Source organism: Drosophila pseudoobscura, chromosome 2, assembly GCF_009870125.1.
Source record: "Drosophila pseudoobscura strain MV-25-SWS-2005 chromosome 2, UCI_Dpse_MV25, whole genome shotgun sequence".
NCBI classification, from domain to species: domain Eukaryota; kingdom Metazoa; phylum Arthropoda; class Insecta; order Diptera; family Drosophilidae; genus Drosophila; species Drosophila pseudoobscura.
The window spans coordinates 25,379,385-25,401,959 of record NC_046679.1 but is presented as its reverse complement, the minus strand read 5'-3'; the positions used below and the strand labels follow the sequence as shown (position 1 = coordinate 25,401,959).

The 22,575-nt window shown below is 45.6% G+C and overlaps 3 protein-coding genes across 6 annotated transcripts; 2 read left to right on the top strand and 1 right to left on the bottom strand.

Moving 5' to 3' along the window:
* Positions 1 to 842: 842 nt before the first annotated feature.
* LOC4802729 (elongation of very long chain fatty acids protein AAEL008004) lies at positions 843 to 15,267 on the bottom strand. 2 transcript variants are annotated; one of them, XM_001359555.5, is made up of 8 exons: positions 14,879 to 15,267; positions 4,302 to 4,421; positions 4,039 to 4,229; positions 3,899 to 3,979; positions 3,671 to 3,833; positions 3,475 to 3,611; positions 3,138 to 3,422; positions 843 to 2,550 (listed from the first exon to the last, which is right to left on the bottom strand). In XM_001359555.5, exons 2-8 carry the CDS (start codon positions 4,360 to 4,362, stop codon positions 2,389 to 2,391), a joined length of 1,080 nt encoding a protein of 359 aa, XP_001359592.1. In that variant the 5' UTR covers positions 4,363 to 4,421; positions 14,879 to 15,267; the 3' UTR covers positions 843 to 2,388. The 2 variants fall into 2 exon arrangements, with proteins under 2 accessions (XP_001359592.1, XP_015038038.1); XM_015182552.2 differs by lacking the exon at positions 14,879 to 15,267 and adding an exon at positions 7,427 to 7,606.
* A 613-nt stretch (positions 15,268 to 15,880) lies between these two features.
* Positions 15,881 to 17,890, top strand: LOC117183333 (uncharacterized). Of its 2 annotated transcripts, none has more exons than XM_033376908.1 (3): positions 15,881 to 16,084; positions 16,143 to 16,224; positions 16,287 to 17,890. In XM_033376908.1, exon 3 carries the CDS (start codon positions 16,560 to 16,562, stop codon positions 17,703 to 17,705), a length of 1,146 nt encoding a protein of 381 aa, XP_033232799.1. In that variant the 5' UTR covers positions 15,881 to 16,084; positions 16,143 to 16,224; positions 16,287 to 16,559; the 3' UTR covers positions 17,706 to 17,890. The 2 variants fall into 2 exon arrangements, with proteins under 2 accessions (XP_033232799.1, XP_033232798.1); XM_033376907.1 differs by having other exon boundaries at positions 15,882 to 16,084; positions 16,143 to 16,220.
* A 2,517-nt stretch (positions 17,891 to 20,407) lies between these two features.
* Positions 20,408 to 22,402, top strand: LOC13036358 (uncharacterized). 2 transcript variants are annotated; one of them, XM_033376909.1, is made up of 3 exons: positions 20,408 to 20,608; positions 20,667 to 20,744; positions 20,811 to 22,402. In XM_033376909.1, exon 3 carries the CDS (start codon positions 21,084 to 21,086, stop codon positions 22,215 to 22,217), a length of 1,134 nt encoding a protein of 377 aa, XP_033232800.1. In that variant the 5' UTR covers positions 20,408 to 20,608; positions 20,667 to 20,744; positions 20,811 to 21,083; the 3' UTR covers positions 22,218 to 22,402. The 2 variants fall into 2 exon arrangements, with proteins under 2 accessions (XP_033232800.1, XP_033232801.1); XM_033376910.1 differs by having other exon boundaries at positions 20,667 to 20,748.
* The last annotated feature ends 173 nt before the right edge of the window (positions 22,403 to 22,575 follow it).

The following is a 22,575-nucleotide window of genomic DNA, read 5'->3' as shown; positions in this document are numbered from 1 at the left end:
TTTCAAAAGCAAGAAAGGTCATAACATAACATATTGTTACGTTTTTAAGGTTCGTATTTGATTAGGAAACAGAGACAGGCTTTTAGAAAGGCTTTATTTCCGAAAGAATTTAGGTTCCATTCCGAAGGAGCTGTGGGCTCCAACTGACTATTTATAGGAAAAAGCACTGCAATTAATAGTCGTCCTACTCAATCTTCCATTCGTTACAATAATTATTAATATCAAATTCAGAATTCAACATGTTTGCTGTTTTTTCAAACATTATTATCGATTCTTCAGTGGCTTTAAACGCTTCTTTGTAGCCCTCTCTATAAGGTAACTCCAAGTAGCTAACATATGCGAATCCTTCTTGAAGTTTTTCCATCTCTAAACCATTTATGGGTTCGGTTTCTTCAGATCTGCTGCAATCTCAATCAATCACAGCGTCATCAATGCCTCCATCTTCAAACAACTCTTGAAACAATATTCCAACCTTCAATTAAATGCACATTGTGGCGCTTTTACAGGTGCTTTGTTCTGTTCCGCCGCTGTAAGAGCTGCAAATTGTATATTTTATTTATTTATTATTTATTAGCGTTTTTTGATTTAATCGAGCTGTACGAACGTTTCACTTACTACAACGTCATTAACATTTTATTTGCCCGTTGGCAAAGCTCAAGTGTGACTGTTCAAGTGTGGTCTTCCCCTCGTTCTACATGCACCCCATTCGTAGTAATATCTATATTCTGGGTAATCGTCTGAGGACAGGGCCTTCAGCGTGTCGAAGGGGGAACAGTGCAATCGGGCTCGGTGTTTTGCAGCTCTGACGATAGCAGAGCAAAAATAGTTTGTTGGCTTTACCATTTCAATATAAATTAATAAGCTTTATTCAGGTTTTCCATAGTTTTTGAACTTGTCAGCTTAAACCACATAACTTAATAAAGAAACCAATCAAATACAATACAGTACGATACGTTACGTTTCGCTAGGTTACGTTACGCTACGTTACGTTACGCACAGATTAACAGACAGTTACACATACGAATAGATCTTCTCGAACACTAACCTCATCGCTCCTCTTCTCCGAAGTGAAACCGCTTAGCTAACAACTTCAAACCAAAGTGGGGATGGGGAATTTAATACAATAAGTAGTCGTAAGGCCTACACTTACAAAACATACGAGTATACATACATAAGCCACACCAAATGAGGTCCAATAAAAACGAATAGTCGACAAGTTTTGTTCTTGGTTCGCAAACCAATTCGTCTGCACCGCTGATTGTCTGCTCCTCAAGCCGTTTTGCACTTACAGTCTAAAAGCTTTATCTCCATGGTCTGTCTGTCCGTTCGTCCGTCTGTCCGTTCGTCTGTCTGTCCGTCCGTCTGTCTATCTATCTAACTATCTGTTTGATTGCTCAGTTAGCTCTTGTGCTTGTGCTACACATATAGGCTGGGGATCGTGTGTCTCGTTTCGCAATTGGCTAGCTAACTACTTCTCAAGCACTATACTTATCAGTATACATACATAAGTTTTACTATAAGACCTTTACAAAGTATTGCAACAAACAAACTGCTCTTTCTTCCCTTCTCTACATTCCTCGCTCCTCAATATACAAAAACAAGCTACAAATAGTTTAACGTGTTCTTTAAGTTTAAAGCAGACCTAAGAGCAGTTTAGTTATCGTTTATCGTTAGGATTACGTCTCGACTGTTATCAAAAATTGCCGTAAAAAAGTCTACAACTAGAGTGAGTGTGTCGCCCGTTCGAGTATATCTGCATACATATCATTAGTGTGTGTGTGTGTGTGTGTATAGAGGTGTATAGTAATGGGTATTTTCTTGGGTAGTGGGATCTAATACAATATAAATGGATCTGTTCTGTCGCCGGTTTCAAACACGTTTCGCGATTCATTGGGGATCTACAAATATCATTCGAAAATATATGTTTCTCTGTCGACCGTCGACTTTCGAGTGAGTGTCTGCGTCTGTGATGGGAAGGATCGTGTGGGGGCTGGGCTTGTAAACTTGTGCCACAATAGAAAACGTTTATAAAAAGCTCGGTTCGGTGTGCTCTCCGCCTTATCCTTCTCCTTAGCTTTAGGGTAGGGTTAGGGTGGGGTGACGGCAGGACAGGTTGACTCGGTTCGTGTCGGTTCAATTTGGTACAATGCGGTTGATCCGAAGGGATTCCGAGGTGAATTGTTTTGTGTATTAGACGTAATTGTTTATAAGTTAATAAAAGAACAGATCATAAAGCGATTGGTTCTCCCGGGTCCAGGTTCCTTGCCAGGTTCCAATGGTCATACTGCAGCTGCTTCGTGGCCGTCTTGTTCTTCAATCTGGTTCGGTTACATGCTAGCACTTAACGGTAAACATAATGAATATCATCGTAGTAAATCTTAGTAGTAGTTATTTGACTTTGCGCTGGTGCAGACTAGAGCTACTGCTGTCCGGATTCAGGATGGACTCGTTGCTGGACAACGCGCCCTCCTTGAAGAAGCCGTCCTCGAAGCCGCCGCCACCGGCATGCCCGTTCCCGTTCCTCGTCACGTACTCGTCCTCCAGCACGGGCTGCAAAGAGAACAAACGATTTCCAAATGAGTTCAAGTTCAGACTGAGGACTGTGTCCAGCGGACGGCGGCACACGTGTATGCCGCGAGCCGAGATTCATCTGCGCCAAGCTGCGAAGCTGCGTGTGTGTGCCATTCTAATGGACAGCCGCAGAATTGGGATTGTGCCTATGCTTGGGCTTGGGCTTGGGTCTAGGCCTTCGCATCCGGCTTCACATGTGAGCGCTAATTGAAACGTCCCCCGCCAGCGCTGAAAGTTTGCAAGTGCTGTGCTGTGCTGTGCTGTGTGCTGTTTGCGTTCGCGTTTGCTTAACTTAGCTAGTTAGAATTTTTAAGTTGATCAACAAAATTGATGATACAACAACTGCCCACAGCGACTCGACTCTCCTCCAACTCTGATGGCCCAGGCTGGTAACACAGCGCAACACAACAAACGATATAGACCCCTGGACAGGGTAGGCCAGGTAAATGTGTTTGCTCAGCCAAGGCTAATAAGACTCAAGGGCTACTCGATCTAAGGTTGCGCATTAAACTGCGCATTAAGCCCGCCCTGGAGAGCGGGAGCCGATGTAACAATGTGACACCTACCATGCAGGCCCCCTTATTGCTGCCGTTGGCGACCAGTGCATCGCCGTTGCCCAAGTGCTTGCTGTGCCCGTTTGTGTGCAGGCCATGGCCATTGGCATGACCGTTGGCCTTGACGGCCTGCCGGCGACGACGGGTCACAGTCAGGTATTTGGCTTTGTAGAAGTCGGAGAACAGGAACAGGAACATCACGCCATGCAGGCCAATCCAGACCATGAAGCCCTTGGGATAGTCGCAGTCGCGGAACAGCAGCTGGAACTGGTGCGTGAAGATGGCCACGAACTGAACCTGAAAGGGGGGCCGTTAGAGCGTGTGGCACGAGTGCACGGGCAGATCTTACCATTTGGAAGGTGGTCAGGTACTTCTTCCACCAGATGAACTTCTGGTACTTGGGGCCCATTGCTGCGATCATGTAGTAGAAGTACATCACAATGTGCACAAAGGCGTTCAGCAGGGCGAAGAAAGTGCTGTGGCCACCTAAGATGAGGATACATGATACTCGTATGAAGGATATGTCATGTGTGAAGGATACGCACCTGGGGCAAACTTAAGACCCATCCAGACCGAGAACGGCATGCAGCCATGATGGATTACATGCAGTGTGGATACGTGCTCATTCTTCTTCCGCAGGATGAAGAAGAGCGTGTCAAAGAACTCGGTGAACTTCGATATGTAGTACCACCAGCAAATGTTGACCATCTGCAAGGCATAGAATGAAGTTCTACCTGTGGGAGGGCGCTTCTGTGGTTCTGTGGAACACTTACCCGCAGGGCCAGGGGACTGTGGCCGTAGTCAACTGGCTGGCACTTAAAGCTGTAGTGGCCCCACCAGCCGCTCATTAAGTACTACAACGACAAGAGATTGAGAGTGTTTGTTCTGAGGGGCAGGTGCTGGCGATTCTAACCTCGTAGAAGATCCACGCGCTGAATATCGTCTGTATCGCGTTGTAAATGACTAGCACCGACCGCAGTTCCATTGGCTTCCGCTTGGCCATCAGCCTTGGTCCCAGGGATTTGCTGAAATATGCATAGAATATGCACATTCCGAGGGTCGGCAGGGGCGAGGAGAGCAGAAAGAAGTCTTTCACACGGGGATCTGAAATAAAAATGTGCGTCAGTATCAAGATCCATTATCCATCATTCATCCTCCATCCTCCATCATGCTTACCGCTCTTGTTGTCCAAGAGCTCCCTGTACCACTCCTGGGCCTCTTGCAGTATGATCGCCATTCTTCTGCTCGTCTGCTGCTAACAAGGTGGTCTGCAGTTCCTGATTTCGGTGTAAAAAGCTGAAAGGGGAAATACCATTAGTGTCAACTAGTCAACTAGTCATCTGCTGAGTAGGATTCCCCTCCCTCCCCATCTGCATTCAAAGAGCAACAGCAAGATCGCTTTCAGCAGGAACAGGAAGCGATACCCGACCGATCGGCATGCCGGACACGCTGTACGGTGACATTGAACCTCACCGCGAACCTCACAGAGTGGCATCTGATCTCTCTGTCCCTGTCTCCCTCCCCCTCTGTGCATCCCTTCATCTCCCTCTGTCCATCTCTGGGCAGTGGTCCCGGCTCGCTCTCGACAGCGGAGCACACGACAAGTTAATTGCCGGTGCTTTAGAGGCTAGTACACACAATAAAATGCAAAATGCATGCAATTAACAATCTGCCCGTTAATCAACACTTGGGATCGGGAAATTACATTAGCGACGTGTGTGAAGAGGGCGGCGACGGCGGTGACGGCGGCGGTAATCAGGGGCGTGACTTGGCCAGCTGCTCGCCCCTGCACCGAGAAGAAATTGCACAATGATCACGGCTATTTGTCGTTTGCTATTTGCTATTTGCCATTTGCTGGCAGACAGCAATTATTCCTGAAATGCAGCCGCTGGCTGGACAGAGTCTGTACCTTGTGCCAGCCGGATTCCAGCATACGGGGTACCGCACTCCCCCCTCGCACCGCCACACTGATCGCTCAGATCGGACGATCTGCTCAGGTTCAGCGAGTTCAAGCTCCGATTCAGGTTCTCGCCAACCGTCGTATGAATATCAATTGATTTGTGTGGCATTGAGTCCAGTGAAAGCAAATTCCTGATCGCATCGCGATCGCCATTGCAGTCCCACCAGAGGGTTCTGTCTCCGCCAAGGTTTCGCTTTTCCCTCACCGGCGTGAACGGCCTTCCCGCCCACGGGCTCCGCTCCGACGCCATCGCCCGCGACGAGCCAAAGGCCTTTGAACGACCTGGTCGCGGTTGCGCGGCCACTTCAGGTTGTGTTTTTTGAATGTCATGAACAATAAATTGGCCATGGAGATGGCTGTGTCGATGTCGATGGCGATGGCGATGGAGACGTAAGAGTTGAGCAACTGGCTCAATAACCGTTGACAAAAATGTGCCGCTTTTATTACGGCTGTCGTTTCCTCAGCCAGCGCCAATTTCGCGGCTGTCGCAATTGGCGTGGCTGTGTGGGTCAGTGGCACGCTTTGGGGGCGGCTGCCGCTGCCTGGCCTACGCCAGCGTCAAGCCGAAGGCGTGCAGCATCCGAGGTGCGACGACATACAGCCGCTGTTTTTGGTCGCATATTTTTCGTGTTTTGTTTCGAATGAATTACGAAATACTCGTAGCATTCACGATGACATTTCTTTTGAGGAACGGGATGGGCAATGGCCCCAGCTTGAGACCCCACCCACCCCCCGCTGCCTGCCTGCCTGTCGAAGGTGTTGCGGGTTCGTTCGAATTGTCATGGCAAACAAACACAGAGGCAGAAAAAGGGAGGAACGCTCCCGCTTATGTAATTGACTCGCTGCCAATGGGCCAAGGGGGCCAAGAAGATACAAGATACGGAACGCAAAGTGAAGCAAACAAAATCCGCAAACAAGTCGGGGGTCGAGGGTGCCCGGTGCGCTGTGCAACATGTGCTGCGGCATCGTCACCGTTTGCGCCCAGGTAAACAATCAATGAGCCATCAAGCCCCAGCCGCCTGTTGCTCTTCCGGCTGTGGCAGCTCGACAATCCATCCCCAATCCCCAGTCCAGCCTAGAGATGCGCTACGTAATAGTCGAGAGAGTGGCAGAGTGGCAGTTGGGGGATGGGGGATGGGGGATGGACTGAGGCCTGCACGCCACTGTTTGTGGTGTGTTTACACGATGTTGCAGTAACCGTGGTGGAGTGGTTGCATTTTATAAATCAATTAGAGCAGCTCCGCCCTACCCCCCGCAGCAGTGGATAAGGACAGAGGCAGGGGCAGGGGCAGGGGCAACAAACACACAGCGCAAATAGTTTGATGAGTTTGTTGATTTTATCGCCATCCATCCTCGGGGCGTATGCCGTACGGAGATTATATGGTTCTGGCCATGTTTTCCATTGTAATCGTTCGTTTAGAAAACCTAATTAAGTGGAAAATCGATGCAGAAGAGCCCCACTACAGGCCATGTATGCAAATATGTGTGTGGGTAATATACCGAAGTGGGGCATGGGCATGGGCATGGGGCTGGGCCAATGACGCATTCCCGAGCGATAAGCCAGGGACTTCTTGAACACGTTCACACACACACACACACACACTGTGGCCCCCCAAACCGCCTATCAATAAGTGAGTCACATGGCAGACTTTTAATCTCCAGAGATAGGGAAGCAATTTCCTCGAAGTACTCCCGGCACTGGCCCCAATCGGCGGCCCTCGTTCCACACCTGCGCTTATCAATCTCAAGGAGTATGTATGTATGTATATTTTTGGCGCTGTCCGCTCCTCGGCAGATGGCTGATCGGCTAATTGGATTTGGCCGATAAGCCACCAAAAGCCACTAGCCACTAGCCACTATCCACTAGACCTGACCGCTCGACCACTCTTCTGTGTGCAGCATATCCGAGCACCGATCGCCGCACGGAGATCATACAAATTAGCTTCTGGCCGTGCTTCTGTTATCTTTGCCTTCCTCTGGATGGGTGTGTGTGTGCACTCGAGAGTCGCGTCACGTTTGGGTCGCACTTGGGGCGATTATACAATGGGGGATTGCAAGACCGAAACACGGGCGGCTCGAGCGAAGTGGCCATTGGTTTCGGCCACGCCACGCACCTGCTGCCTCCCCCCTGAAAGTTTCGCTTTCTTGCGGGAATGTAATGCTTTATGTTTTTTTGGCACTGGCTGGGTTTTTTGGTTTTGGTTACGGATTCGGCCTCAGTTTCGGGGATTGGGCCCTTTAATTATGCACACATGTACATACAAATATTTATGGGCGGGCTTACACAGATTATCTAATCACACGCACTCGACACTCGGCACTCGCTCTGGACGACACTCACACTCACAGAAATGAAATCAACACGGAGTTGTGGCGGGTCTTCTTGGCCCGCGTTGTTTGGGTATTTTGGTATTTGGGTATTATTTGGCAACAGTTTGTCGCTGATCGGTTGTTCCGGTTGTGGCCCGATGCTCTGCGTTGGACGCTTTTAAGCCAACTGACGGCTGGTTGGATGTGCGTCTGAACCTTATCAGGCGGGCGGGCAGCGGCGACAAACGACAATAGCAACGACAACGACAACGACAACGACAACGACAACGACAACCATACGACGAAGCTGAATCGATCAGTGCGCGCACGAGTAAAGCGATTATACGGCTTAACGGTGAATCATGCCAAGTACCAACGCGAGAGCGCGCGCCCTGTAGGGAGAGCCAGAGAGAGAGAGAGTATCGGGAGAGAAGCGAATCCGAATATCGTTTAACAATTTACTTCGTTCGGCCCGGCCAGGCTTATCAAAGTCGTCGTCCGGTCGTGCATGCGCCGTGCATCGAGCGGCGTGAGTCGCGTGAGTGGAGTGGACGAGAGCCAGCGGCACGACACGACACGTCAACGTCAACCCGCTACTTGAACCGTTGGCCAGCGTGCCAGAAATCCAACTGAAGCCGCGCTCCGGCCGGTCCAAGACGGCCCGTGGCCCGCGTCCAACTCGAACTTGCATTGCAAATTATGTACATGGTGGCATGGTGTGTGGACGCAGAGATACGCATCGTAGAGAGATACACGCAGGCACAGCTGCAGATACGGATACACTGAGAGAGAAAAGCATGCAGAGACAAACAGAGAGAGATAGAGAGAGAGAGAGAGATGTTGAAGCGGTGCTTTTTCTGTTTCTGTTTCTGTTGCTGCCGCAAGTCGCCATCTTCTGTGGCGGCAACAGTTGGCTGATGTAACAGCGCTGGCTGGCTGGCTGGCTGGCCATTTCTATGCATTCGTTTGGTTTGGCCAACGGCTCTGGCTGTGGCCTGCTCTGCTGGCTAGATGGCTGCCTGTCGGCTATTAGAGCTGCTGCCAAAACCACTTTCGCTTTCCGGGCCGTTTCTGTGTCCGTTTGTGTGTGTGTGTGTGTGTGCTGCCCGCTGTCCAGAGAGTGGGGTAGTAGGGTAGTGGGGTGTCAGACTCAGACGCCACTCGGAAGCAGCGCCGCTGCTTGCAAAACTGTGCCACATGCAACAAGTGTGCGGAAATTCCCGGCCAGACGAGACCAGAGACCAGTCTGTGCCGCGTGCGCTCATGCTGAGCGAGACAGAGAGATAGAGAGAGACAGCTAATGTTTTTGGTTGCAGCTCAAAGTCGAGGAACCGTTACCTGCATGCTTCCATACTTGTGGCCTAATTTGTTGACTTGAGTGGTCGGTCGGCCAGTCAACCGGCCCGCCGTTCTGGCCAACGACAGAACTTGGCCAGCTGGAGATACGCTTTGGTATCGCCTGGGCCTCTGCCTCTGCGTCTGCCTCCACTTTCTTTTCGTTCGATTCGTTTCTGTTCTCTCATAACGGAATGCAAATGTGACCCTTGGTGGCACGAACCCAAGTTCGTCTCCAACTCCAGCCCACGGCATACCATACTGGGGAGGGGCAGGGGGCGACGGTTGGCGGCGTGACTGTACCTGCTGTCTGGCATTTGCCCGTTTACCTATTGTTCTATTTGCCTTGCCGAACGGCTGAGAGTGCCGTTTTCCGCCTTTTTCCATCATCTTTTCGGCATGTGTCGCTGAGACAATGTCTGTGGACAAATTGGTAAACAAACTAAAGGTCGACTGCAGGGGAAACCTTTGGATCGCAGATCCAACCAACCCCACACCCCCCCAGAGGCGCACAACCCCACAGTATCTTTGGCACGAGAGGGGAGATACTCGCCTACTCCACTGATATGGATGCGTTCGTTCCCCAAAGGTGGGGAGGAAATCTTAGAGTCGTGCGATAACTTAAGCCAACAATCCATCAATTAACTCCATTCGGGGACAAATATACTCGTCGCACCTTTGGACGCCAGATCCATTTTCAAAGTAAACATAGCCGGGGACCGAGAACGGAGAACGGTGAACCGAGAAGCTAGAAGCTACAACCGAGGGCCGAGAAGCCCTGGGAAGCAATCAAATCAGTAAATCGAACAAATAACACCTCAAAATTCCCCTGAATAGTGGCGTTCAGAATCGTTAGCCTTACCTTGACCCCAGCCATCAGTCACTGCCGTAACTACGGTGGGTGTGTGCGAGTGCGACGGCGACTGCGACTGTGAGTGCAAGTGTGAATGTGAATGTGTGAATATGAATGTAAAATGGCTCGAAATTTGAAAATAATACGCGAAACGGGTCAAAGTCAGACAATTGGGGAAATTGCTCAAATCAACGCTCGACGATCAACGCTCAATACTAAATACTCAAAACTCAACACTCAACACTCAACGTTCAAGACGCAACGCAAATTAACTTTCTTACAAAACGGAAATAGTAGCACGTAGCCCCAAATGAATTTCATGGTCAAGTTGCGCAGCCAGCAGCTAAAGACATCTTTTGATACCACACAGTACAGTGAAATCCCCCTTGGGCGGACATTCACGGTCAAAGTCAAACCGAAGCGCACGCAGCAGAGGTCGAAAGGCAAAAAATGAAACAGAGTTTATGCAAATCCACGTTGACACAGATCGCACCGGACTACATCTCTCTCTCTTGACAAATAAATACATTTAATCGCATTTATATGCAAACTATTTACATTTCGTCATACGGGGGTCTTGCGGGGGTTATTTATGTGCGAATATATGGATCTAGGCGAAATTCATTACAGATATTCATTCCAGGGTATTCTCCACCAAGAGATGTTTTCACTCTTTCGAGCTTGCACTGTAGATACATACACATAGGCGAGTACATAGGCATATACGTATGTATGTATGTATATCCTTTGTGGGCGCATCTCATTAACGCTAGATGGCGCTGATTGCATGGGCAAACACATGATGATTCCACACCCTTCTACCCGCCCAGCCACCACATGACCCGTGGATATGGAACACACTCGTAGATCGAGTAAATTTGCTCGGGGTTTTTTTTTATTATTTTATTTATGAATGAGTCGAGCGCATCCATAACTATGTTCACGCACACTCGTCGCGGATACATATGTGTTCATGCATATGTGCCTGTATGTAAAGAGCCAATGGAGGTCGATGAAAACACCTGTCCAACTGGCCGAGCAGTAGCAGCGTCAGCACGTACAAGCCAGGCCAAAATGCGAGCAGCAACACAAGGGCCAATTAATTTTTGGATGCGCCCGGAATTGGCGCAAGCGACGATTTCGCTAGAGATGAGCACATGAATGGGTATCGGAGAGGGAAGGGGGCAGGGCTTTCGGGAGCACTGACTTATGAATAACTGCGCCACCCTGGTATTATCACTGTGTTAAATGTTTGCTTTCAAGTGTCACTGCACTTTAAGACGATCGTTTATTCGGGCTGCTGAAAATCGAACCCGGTACTCGATACTTCGACCACAAAATCTACACTTGCCAATGGAGGCTATCTCTCCCACTCTCAACCGAGTATTCTACGATACCTGTGACATTTTTGTGCCTGATACATACATATGTATGTATGTATACACTGAGAATCGTATGCAAGTATATTTCCTACAAACGATACATATTTAATTTATTTTTAATTTGTATTTAACACATTTGTGTTTAAATCAAAGCTGAATTATAATTTGTACATACATATGTATGTATGTACTTAAAAAACTCTTGGGTTAGCAAGTTGCTGTTCGTGGGAAGCATCCATTGTTTAAAAATAAAAATAATTTTAGAGCATGGCACAGTGGTAGGTGTTTATAATTCCCATAAGGCCAAAATCCCCTGAGAGGGAGCTGATTTGGAGCAGCGACCAGAGTACGTACCCCCGCAGCTCCCAACGCCAAGAAAATAAATAAACAAGAAGAAAACTCTGGATCCTGAAGGTCAAGTTTTAGATACCCTCTCAGATATCGCCACTCGATATATTCAAGTCTATGATGAAAATACAATTGTTTGGATCGATCTTTTCAATGGGATCCGTTTGATTTGGGGATACGAATCTTGGAAGAAACGTTCAAAGGGTCGCCAATTATTCTCTTCTTTTTGCGCCCTTAGCTTTTGTAATACACCTTGAAAGAGTATAAAAACAAAAAGTATATGTAGTATGTAAGTAGCATGTAGAGATGGGCGCAGTCGGGTTTCCATGAAACTATATAAAGTATAAACTAAACATAGGAACTATATTGCTGGAAATGAATTTTAGTTTCCCATGAAAATTGATTATACAGATTATACAATTCATTATACAAGTTGATTGCAGGTGTATCGGAGAGCTCCATAAAATATTATCAGCATTTTAGTAGCTTTCGTTCTTGGTGTGAACTGTCGAGCACGATTGAGTGCAGCACGGGCCACGCGGAAATACAGAGCTGACGTCCATCTCTACTTGGAGGCTTACTGCAGCGAAATACTTGGCATTCCACGCGTTTTAAAAGTCAAATAAAGGCGGCCCCGATCAGTTGGTTGGGCCGCTTGAATCTACACCCGAAGCACTGATGGTAATGTTGAAATGAAAGCGCAAGTATCGGGCCCACAGCCGGTCACGCCCGTCCAGTCGCAGTCCCAGTCCCAGCCCGAGCAGCCCCTGATATTTGGTTAGTGGCTTGACGGAGAGGCCAAGCGCAGAAGCAACGACAGCAACTGACCATCTGACCAGCCTAATGAGATCTTTGATCACTGGCGAACTCGCACACGCATTTCCCCCGAACACTGGTTGATAATAAGTCAAATATGTACGCATTGAAATGCATGATTCCGGACGGAGTTTCGGCATTCTAAGTCGTGGTGAAACCATTGAGAGTTGACGTTATATAACGTCCGGCCAGGTAGGTTGCCAAAAATAAATAAAAACTCGTCTGGATTATGGTAAGACGGGGCCCAGAAAGTAAAATACTCGTCCACAAACGCCACACATCCACACATGCACACATACATTATGTATTTATGGCATGGCATGGCATGGCATGGCATGGCTTGGCTTGGCTTGGCTTGGTATCGTAAGGGCAAAGGAAAACGAAAGAGCAGCACACAACACAGAGCGAGATAAACGCCCGAAGAAAACAAAACCAGATGACGAACCTGGTGCGGGACCAGCACGAGCACGAGCACAATGTGCGAAATACATACATATGTATGTACATATGTAAAATACGAAGTCAAAGTCAAAAGGGCCGCGATATGCAAGAGCTTCGAGATTGTTCGTAGGGATACAATAAAACAAACGGATCATCTGTGGATCAATTAAACGCTGTAGCGACTACCCGGACTCGGAGCACGACAAATAAATGCTTCCAAAAAAAACACCAATGTGTACATACGTAGTTCGGGAAATTTGAAAACGTGTTGGCGATGACTAATTTAATATGCAATCTTGGCCATCACAAGTCCATAGAGATGCCAAATTACAAGTTGTGTTTGAGTGTGTGTTTCAGTTTAGTTTTCGGGGAATGGCCTTAAAAGTTATTTTGGAAAACCCCATGAAACACGCACACTGCGCGCCCCGTCTTTTGGCGATCATCCACACGTCGCCAGGGTACAATATTCATATGGGAATCCTGTGGGCAAAGTCCCAGACCTTTATGCAAATTTCCTTAATTGATGCCAAAAGAATCGTTGCAGCGGGGCTGGTGATGGGGCTGGGGCCCGTCTCTAATTAGAATTATCTGGCATCTCGCTTCAAAAATAACCCTTTCTATAGCTTCGACTATAACTTATGCAAATCAGCAAGCAGTTGGCCCTTTTGAACGAAGCGAGACTCTCGAGGCATGGCCATAAAATCTAGGCCTGATTCTGATACAGCCTCTGGGCTAGGCGGTAAATATTTATAGAGCTGTAATATGCTGAAACCCGATGAAAGAAGACTTTCAACTGCCGACAGCACTGCCACACCACGCCGCGCCTAACGGCATCTCTTGGCTTCACAGCGCAGAGCAGAGCACGGCAACAGGTGGCCGTTCAGGCAGTTCTGACGCTGATGCTGCTGCTGCTGCTGCTGCTGCTGTGGTGCGGTGCGGTGCCATTCCATTCAAATGTTTGTGGTCAAACAAATGACTGGCAGCTTCTGACATGGCTCTGGGAACAAAATCAGATGTGGTACAATGACCGAGGGGCTCCGATGGCATGGAGAGCATTAGGAATCCCGGCAGAAACTGGTTGGAACAAAGAACTTTGAGCATAATGACAGTGGTGCCGAAAAGTGCTTATTAAGCATGCGCTGCTAAAACATATATTAGCACACACGCAAACAGGCGAAAATATTTGTGCATATGTGTACGGCATACATAGTATGTAGGTACTACGTCGGGTCCGAAGAGCCAAAATCGGTTGGACTTTGGACACGCTATCGTAATGAAATTTCTATTCGCCACGATATGTTTAATCTGCGTATGTGTGCGTGCACTGAGCAGATCTCTCTCGCACACGTCGTCTGCTCTGCTCCCGGGAGAACATCAGAGAGAGAGAGAGAGAGAGGGGTGGGAGGTGTCATGTGCGAGGTGGGTCGAGGATCCGACGAGGCAACACCACACCCAAGCAACCAGCCATTATGGCTATGGCTTTTCTTAAACTGATTTATAATGAGCAAAGTGGAATTATCGTAAACAGTGTAATTTGCCCCCACCCTTCGAAACCCCAATAACTGTCGACTCGGCTTTTAGTTCTCACTTCTCGCAATCCTCCACCGCAATGCAATTATCCGTACTGCGGCACGGTGGGGGCAAGGTGCAAAGTGTTCATTTAGCACTTTCGGTTCAGTTTGCATAGATTCCGGACTCCGGACAGCGCTAATTGATGTCAGGGCACAATTCGAAGATCGTAACGGCCAGCAGTGCGAGCCAAGTATTTGGCGCATCAACGCAACGTGCTGAACCCGCAGAAAGCTGCAGAAAGAAGTGCTTCCGCATTGCCGGACAGGGGACAGGTGAAACTTTCTTGATTGACGGACAGCGGACAGCAACAGCAAGCAGTGCCGCCGTTTAGGGCTGGAGTTGATGTAACGGGGAATACATACGAGTACATACATATGCATGTGCGCCAAGAGGCATATCGGCGCCGCCTGCATTCCCAATTTACCGTTGTTTATCCCCAGCAGTATGACACTAAGGCCCTCTCCCCCTCCCCCTTCAACAAATCACCTAGCACGTGTGCACTCTTCCGCTCTTAAGGCACTCTCTTAGGCTGTCTGTTGCTTCGCGTCGTGACTCTCTTCGTGAGGCGTCTCTGGACTGGGTGCGGTGGGAACCAGGAGCCGCCAGCGCTAGCAGCCGCGCCACTTTTTTAATTAAACCATTGCGGCATATAAACCACAGCGATGACTAATTTTTCAAGGTGTTGGAGTGGGGTGGAACTGCGAGGGGAGTGCGAGGGAAGGCATACAATTCTTACCGTCAGAGTTTGCAAGGAAACCGGCAGTCGAGTCGAATAATGTAATATTTCGGCGGGGAATTTTGCTTAAAACGAAAGAATTTTAAACACAACACACACGAACACACACACGGCACAAATACGGCAAGAGAGAACACAGATATACGGATGGACGCGCGCTTTTGGAAATTGAAAAAGCGACGATCGGCTTTTTCCGCTACTTTTCCGCTACGCCGACCTGAGATGATGAGAACGAAACCAACAAACAACAAAAGGCAGTTTTTTCACTCTAAATTAGCACACACCACACGAATCGAATCGAACAAAAATTATATCCGAAAACAAAAAACGCAGCAGCAACAGCAACCATGCGCAAGAAAAGTCGAAAAAACCATGGTAGAAATCATATCTTCAACTCTTTACTCTTAACATAACTGAATCATCTTAAGAGAGAGCGAAAGAGCACGAAGAGCACGTATCCGGCAGATTTTGGTTCATGTAATGGAACGACTGATTCAATCAACAAGACACTGTTAAGCCAGATACATACAAAGGCATCAAATCGGGAGAGAGAGCTTTGAGCGAATCGCCACCTTGATTGGATTGATTGATTATTGGATCAAACAAATTTATTTAAATATATCTAAATAAATAAAATACCTATAACGCTGTTACTACTCAAACATTGAATGCGTAATAGGTGCGTCCAGTCGCATGTTAAGTGAATCCAGAGTATCTACAGACTATATTAAGTGTTAAGATACTTCGTAGCATACTTTTGGGTGTAAATGTAAAAATCAAGTAGAGAGCTGGGCGCGATGTTCAAACGTGTCAAATGGAATGTGTTGCCTGTCAGCGCAGTGCAAACTATTATTATTTACTGATGTTGGGCTTGGAGGCATCTTTTAAATTCACTTTCTAGACTTCGAGGCCCTACTTTTTCTCTCAAGCGATATATTGATATTTGAAAAAACATACCGATAGATACATCGATAATTCTTGCAGCCTAACGATATTCATCCCTATCATCACGTCTGTCATATCGCGTTTCGCATGGAAATATCTCGAAATAAACAACAAACCAACAGAGGAATGGCATTGCAACCCGGATTGTGCTGACAAAAAACACATGCAACAGAATAAAAGACCCTGTGCATCGTGAAACAACACAACGACGAGAAACAGAAGAAAAGCAGTGTTCATCCATATAATCGCGTTGCTTGATGGGTAAGTGTTTGTTTACTAAATGGTATTGTATTTTTTCTTAATTTGTCCCGCTTTTCAGGCCTTTTCGCTAAGATAGGATTCGGCCAACACCACAGATTCCCTTCTCTCAACCCATCGTCTAGACGCATATGCGCAGGTAAGTAAGTCCGCTCATTTCTTGGGTAGTTCTAACTAATTTAATACTCAACACCTCTCCCTGCAGCGACTTTGCAATACTCGGGCGGCAGCTCGCACGCACCGTAATAGGGCTGCCAATAGGGATCCCGTGATCGCATATCAGGCTCTTCTCCTCCGCAAAATTGTCTCCGGCCACTCCTTCCGGTCAACCAGTGGTTAAACTGCATATGCTTCTTGGACTAGTAGGGGTCCTCTGTGCGCATTTAAATCCTGCCACTTGTTGCTGCTGAATTCATGGTAATCTAGAGTATATCCAAATATTACTTTATAAGCAGGTTAATTTTATTATTAATTAATTATGTCGTATGCTAATCAAAAAGATACGCGAAAATCCGGTTACAAATGCATTATTCCTACCTGTCTTTCTGGATATAGAAAAAGTTCGGCCAATTTACCTGTAAAGTTATTCAAATTTCCATCGGATCCATTGTACTTTAATAAATGGGTTGAGGTTTGTGGCTTAGATAAAAATTTGGTGAAAAAAAGCGCACATATTTGTGTACGGCATTTCAAAGCCGAGGATATAGGAATGCGTAAATTGAAGTCCAAATCAATACCAGCATTGAAATTGTCTGACAATACTCCATTGAATCAGTTGCATGAAGGTTTTTATGATGAGAATTCATTTTCGGGCAACGCAGAAGATAACGAACCAATTGAAAATCCAATGAAATCAGAGGGAATCAAACTGGCCGAAGTTCATAATAACATTTCAATCGAACTACAGCAAGAGTCCGAAACAGAAACACCTGATAAAGATCCACTAGAAAATAATGAATTGAATTCAAATATTTATGGTGAGAATTCCTGTTCGGGCAATGCATTATACAACGAACCAATTGAAAAACCTATGAAATCAAAGAGAATCAATCCGACCGAAGTGCATAATACAATTTCGAACAAACTAGAGCAACGGTCCGAAAAAGACACGCCTGATGTAGATCCACTAAAAAATAATGAATCGAATGATGTCAAATGTTGTAAAAACTGCGTAGCAAAAGATAAAAACGAGGCATATTTCACGAGAAAATACTTTGAGTTATTGGCAGAAAAAGAGAAAAAAGAGGAAGACATTAACAAATGGAAGAGACGATATGCGTCCCTGAAACAATCTATATCTCGGGCCAATGCCCATAGGCGCCGGAAAACTAAAACTAACTCAAATTTGTCTGTTCTACCCATAATAGCCAACATGTCTCATGTTTCTGCGGAGGCAAAAACTATATGTATCATGCTTTTGAAAAAGTCACAGATCTTTAGCCCCCCTGAAAAAGTTATTGCGCAAAACTTAAACTTTTACTCGAAAAGGACCTATGAATACCTCCGAGATGTTTTAAACTTACATTTGCCAGCAAATATCACTTTAGATAGATGGAGTGAGCGTTTCGGATCAGGATTTACTCCTAAATTACTCGGGCCCCAGTCCCCAAAAAAAGTTGTGTAAATTGCCAAGGAAGGGAAATTATAGCCAAATAGATAAAAGCTGTTGGTGAGAGAGGTCTGTGTTTTCACGATATATTATATATATACTAATATTTGTATTGTTTAATTTATTTTACTCTGTCGGATTTTGTAAATCATGCTAATAAATAAAATCGGTCGCACAGTGGTGTCTCAGCTGAAATCAGAGGGCAAAAGTTAACTAAATGGATCTGATAGAAAATTTTCCAGAGCTTTCCAAAATGTAAAACTCATAAACAGATTTTAGCTTTGCAGTAAAAGTAGATGTGTGTAACACCCAGAAGGAAGCGTATATTCTTGATCATCATCAATAGCCGAGTCGATTGAGTTATGTCTGTATGTCCGTCTGCCTGTCCCGATGAGTGCCTAGTGCTCAGAGAACATAAGAGCTAGAGCAACGAAATTTTTTATCCAGACTTCTGTGATATGTCTCTGTTACAAGAGTATTTTAAAACTTCGCCCCTCTCCGTTCCGCTTCCACAAAGTATGAAAATCTGTTGCATTCACATTTCTCAAGTCAGGAGAATGACTAAATCTTCTAGAATTTGAACCAGATCGTATATGTGTAGTATTGCTATAGCCAGACTGAAGCAAACAATTAAATTTTTTTTTGCTCTGACTCTTTTCAACACAACAAAAGAAGAAGGAACAATAGACAGTAAATCAGAAGAAGAAGAAATTGAATTACAGGAAGAGGCTATAAATAATCTCGAAATTCCAGCAATAATAACGTTACCTGAATTATCAGATGCAGATTGTTCAGATGCTGAGCAATAGTCTCAAAATAGTTTAAACGAACAAGAAAATACAAACATAGCAGAGTCTTCATCTGCCGATCGGGTATATGCCAAGGAAATTTTGCAGGAAATTCTTGAATTTGGTGGTAATCCATCTAAAATGAATTTTGACAGCAATAAAATTGGTCAATTTAGCAAAGATACCTTACGAGAAAATTTCTGTAATTTAAGCAATATAGTAAAAAAATAATTGTCTCCAAGCTCTGTAAAGGCCAAAAGCAGCTATCAATTCGCTCACGTCTGAAACGTACCCATCTAAGATGTCATCCGACACTACTGATGCCTCGTCCGACACCGACACAGGCTTGATCTCCATGCTAGGGATCTCCGGGGGCTCCACTATGATTACCTTCTTGTAGCCGTAGTCCACAGTTCCCTCCGTGTCGTGGAGAAGTCTAACGGACTCCTCGTTCAGGACGAGGATGATTTGGCGCCCCTGCCCGTTGCCCTCCTCTAACTTGGCCACCTTCCGGCGTTGCCGCTTGCTTGGGGCCTTGACTGCGGCCTTGCCAGCTTTGGCTGGCTGGTAGTCAGGACCGTCTTGGCCCATCGCCGCGATTCGATTCCCTGGGCAGACGCCAGGAACACCGGGTCGTCGTTGACCAGGATGAAGGCCGCACGTCTCTTGTCTTGAAACTTGGGCCTATCTTTCGAGGCAGAGGCGCCGCCTGCCGGGGTTGTCAAGGGGTCCCCGGTCCCAAGGGGTCTGCCGGCCCCGATGGCTGCCACACGGGTAACCAGGACGCCCTTGGGGCCCCCCACGTGGATTGGCCCGCTTGGCTTTTCGGTCCTAGCCTCGCAGCGCCTGCTGCCTGAAAACGGTGGACCGACTTAGTCTCCTTCCCCGTCGTTTTGGGCACTGGTTTCCCAGATGCGTTAGTAGAGGGATGGTCTTTTCCCTCCGGCACTTTAGGAGGAGTGCCGAGCTCCTTTGCAGTGTTTTTTGTATGTATATTTAAGTTGGGCATAGTTGGTCCCACGACACGGGAAGGGGTTAGTGGGGGGGTGGGGTTAGTGGGGTTAGTCGTTAGTGCTCATGTAAGTGTATATCCTTCAACGATAAGTATGTTTAATCTGGTGTTAATCATAATCATAGGTTAATATATTATTTAAACATACCATTTCAGAAACTACATTGAGTATAGAGACAATATTGGGTCAATTCGAAACTGGCATCCATGCCGATAATGTATAAGTGTTCAAACCTCTACGACCACTTTGGGAATTTATGCCGCAAAAATGTTGTCACAAACTCGACTATAATATTTTGGATTTCAAAATAAAACGCCGATAAGTCTCGCACAAAATATCCGATATATTTCTGTGCCGTGCATCGATAAGTAGATTCAAAAGACGCGGGTATAAGGATAGAGAAGTAAGCCACAAAGCAAAAAAAAAAAAAATCGTTTCTCCGAAGGCCAGTGTCCGAACTCAGCAAAGTAATTTCGTTGCAGATATATCTCACCTAAAAGACCATATTATTATCTTGGCCAGTCCAAAAATATATATCGATATATTGATATTTCAATTAGGGCTGCATTATTACATTGACAAGTTTTAAGATAATTAAGAAAAGTGCTAAAGAATTATATAAACTCGATACTTTTTTGTATCCAGTATTGCAGCCAATCTGTATCCTGCGATGCATTTCCAAGAAAATTGCAATAAACATCGGATCGGCTTGGTATATTTTTGTTCAACTATCATCTTTTCCTCCAGGAAGTTGTACAACCATAATTATTTACTGATGTTGGGCTTGGAGGCATCTTTTAAATTCACATTCTAGACTTCGAGGACCTACTTTTTCTCAAGCGATATATTGATATTTGAAAAAACATACCGATAGAGACATCGATAATTCTTGCAGCCTAACGATATTCATCCCTAGCATCACGTCTGTCATATCGCGTTTCGCATGGAAATATCTCGAAATAAACAACAAACCAACAGAGGAATGGCATTGCAACCCGGATTGTGCTGACAAAAAACACATGCAACAGAATAAAAGACCCTGTGCATCGTGAAACAACACAACGACGAGAAACAGAAGAAAAGCAGTGTTCATCCATATAATCGCGTTGCTTGATGGGTAAGTGTTTGTTTACTAAATGGTATTGTATTTTTTTTTAATTTGTTCCGCTTTTCAGGCCTTTTCGCTAAGATAGGATTCGGCCAACACCACAGACTCTCTTCTCTCAACCCATCGTATAGACGCATATGCGCAGGTAAGTAAGTCCGCTCATTTCTTGGGTAGTTCTAACTAATTTAATACTTATTACCTCTCCCTGCAGCGACTTTGCAATACTCTGGCGGCAGCTCGCACGCACCGTAATAGGGCTGCCAATAGGGATCCCGTGATCGCATATCAGGCTCATCTCCTCCGCACAACTGTCTCCGGCCACTCCTTCCGGTCAACCAGTGTCCAAACTGCATATGCTTCTTGGACTAGTAGGGGTCCTCTGTGCGCATTTAAATCCTGCCACTTGTTGCTGCTTAATTCATGGTAATCTAGAGTATATCCAAATATTACTTTATAAGCAGGTTAATTTTATTATTAATTAATTATGTCGAATGCTAATCAAAAAGATACGCGAAAATCCGGTATCAAATGCATTATTCCTTCCTGTATTTCTGGATATAGAACAAATTCGGCCAATTTTTCTGTGAAGTTATTCAGATTCCCATCAAATCCATTGTACTTCAATAAATGGGTTGAGATTTTGGGCCTAGATAAAAATTTGATGAAGAGAACTCCACGAATTTGTGAACGCCATTTCAAAGCCGAGAAAATAGGACGGGTTAAATTGAAGTTAGGAGCAATACCAACACTGAACTTGTCTGATAATACTCCATTGAATCAGTTGCATGATGAGAATTCATTTTCGGGCAACGCAGAAGATAACGAACCAATTGAAAATCCAATGAAATCAGAGGGAATCAAACTGGCCGAAGTTCATAATAACATTTCAATCAAACTAGAGCAAGAGTCCGAAACAGAAACACCTGATAAAGATCCACTAGAAAATAATGAATTGAATTCAAATATTTATGGTGAGAATTCCTGTTCGGGCAATGCAATATACAATAAACCAATTGAAAAACCTATGAAATCAAATAGAATCAATCCGACCGAAGTGCATAATACAATTTCGAACAAACTAGAGCAACGGTCCGAAAAAGACACGCCTGATGTAGATCCACTAGAAAATAATGAATCGAATGATGTCAAATGTTGTAAAAACTGCGTAGCAAAAGATAAAAACGAAGCATATATCACAAGAAAATACTTTGAGCTATTGGCAGAAAAAGAGAAAAAAGAGGAAGACGTTAACAAATGGAAGAGACGATATGCGTCCCTGAAACAATATATATCTCGGGCCAATGCACATAGGCGCCGGAAAATTAAAACTAACTCAAATTTGTCTGTTCTTTCCATAATAGCCAACATGTCTCATGTTTCTGCGGAGGCAAAAACTATATGTATCATGCTTTTGAAAAAGTCGAAGATCTTTAGCCCCGCAGAAAGAGTTATTGCGCAGAATGTACGCTTTTACTCGAAAAGGACTTATGAATACCTCCGAGATGTTTTAAACTTACATTTGCCAGCAAATATAACTTTAGATCGATGGAGTGAGCGTTTCGGATCAGGATTTACTCCTAAATTACTCGGGCCCCAGTCCCCAAAAAAAGTTGTGTAAATTGCCAAGGAAGGGAAATTATAGCCAAATAGATAAAAGCTGTTGGTGAGAGAGGTCTGTGTTTTCACGATATATTATATATATACTAATATTTGTATTGTTTAATTTATTTTACTCTGTCGGATTTTGTAAATCATGCTAATAAATAAAATCGGTCGCACAGTGGTGTCTCAGCTGAAATCAGAGGGCAAAAGTTAACTAAATGGATCTGATAGAAAATTTTCCAGAGCTTTCCAAAATGTAAAACTCATAAACAGATTTTAGCTTTGCAGTAAAAGTAGATGTGTGTAACACCCAGAAGGAAGCGTATATTCTTGATCATCATCAATAGCCGAGTCGATTGAGTTATGTCTGTATG

Excerpts from the sequence above, each read along its gene's own strand:
- LOC117183333 (XM_033376908.1), top strand. The coding sequence starts at position 16,560 with ATGTCGTATGCTAATCAAAAAGATACGCGAAAATCCGGTTACAAATGC.
- LOC4802729 (XM_001359555.5), bottom strand. The coding sequence starts at position 4,362 with ATGGCGATCATACTGCAAGAGGCCCAGGAGTGGTACAGGGAGCTCTTG. Across the intron at positions 3,980-4,038 it reads GCGCGTGGATCTTCTACGAG|TACTTAATGAGCGGCTGGTG; the intron begins GTTAGAATCGCC and ends TTGTCGTTGTAG. Across the intron at positions 2,551-3,137 it reads GCAATAAGGGGGCCTGCATG|CCCGTGCTGGAGGACGAGTA; the intron begins GTAGGTGTCACA and ends TTCTCTTTGCAG.
- LOC13036358 (XM_033376909.1), top strand. The coding sequence starts at position 21,084 with ATGTCGAATGCTAATCAAAAAGATACGCGAAAATCCGGTATCAAATGC.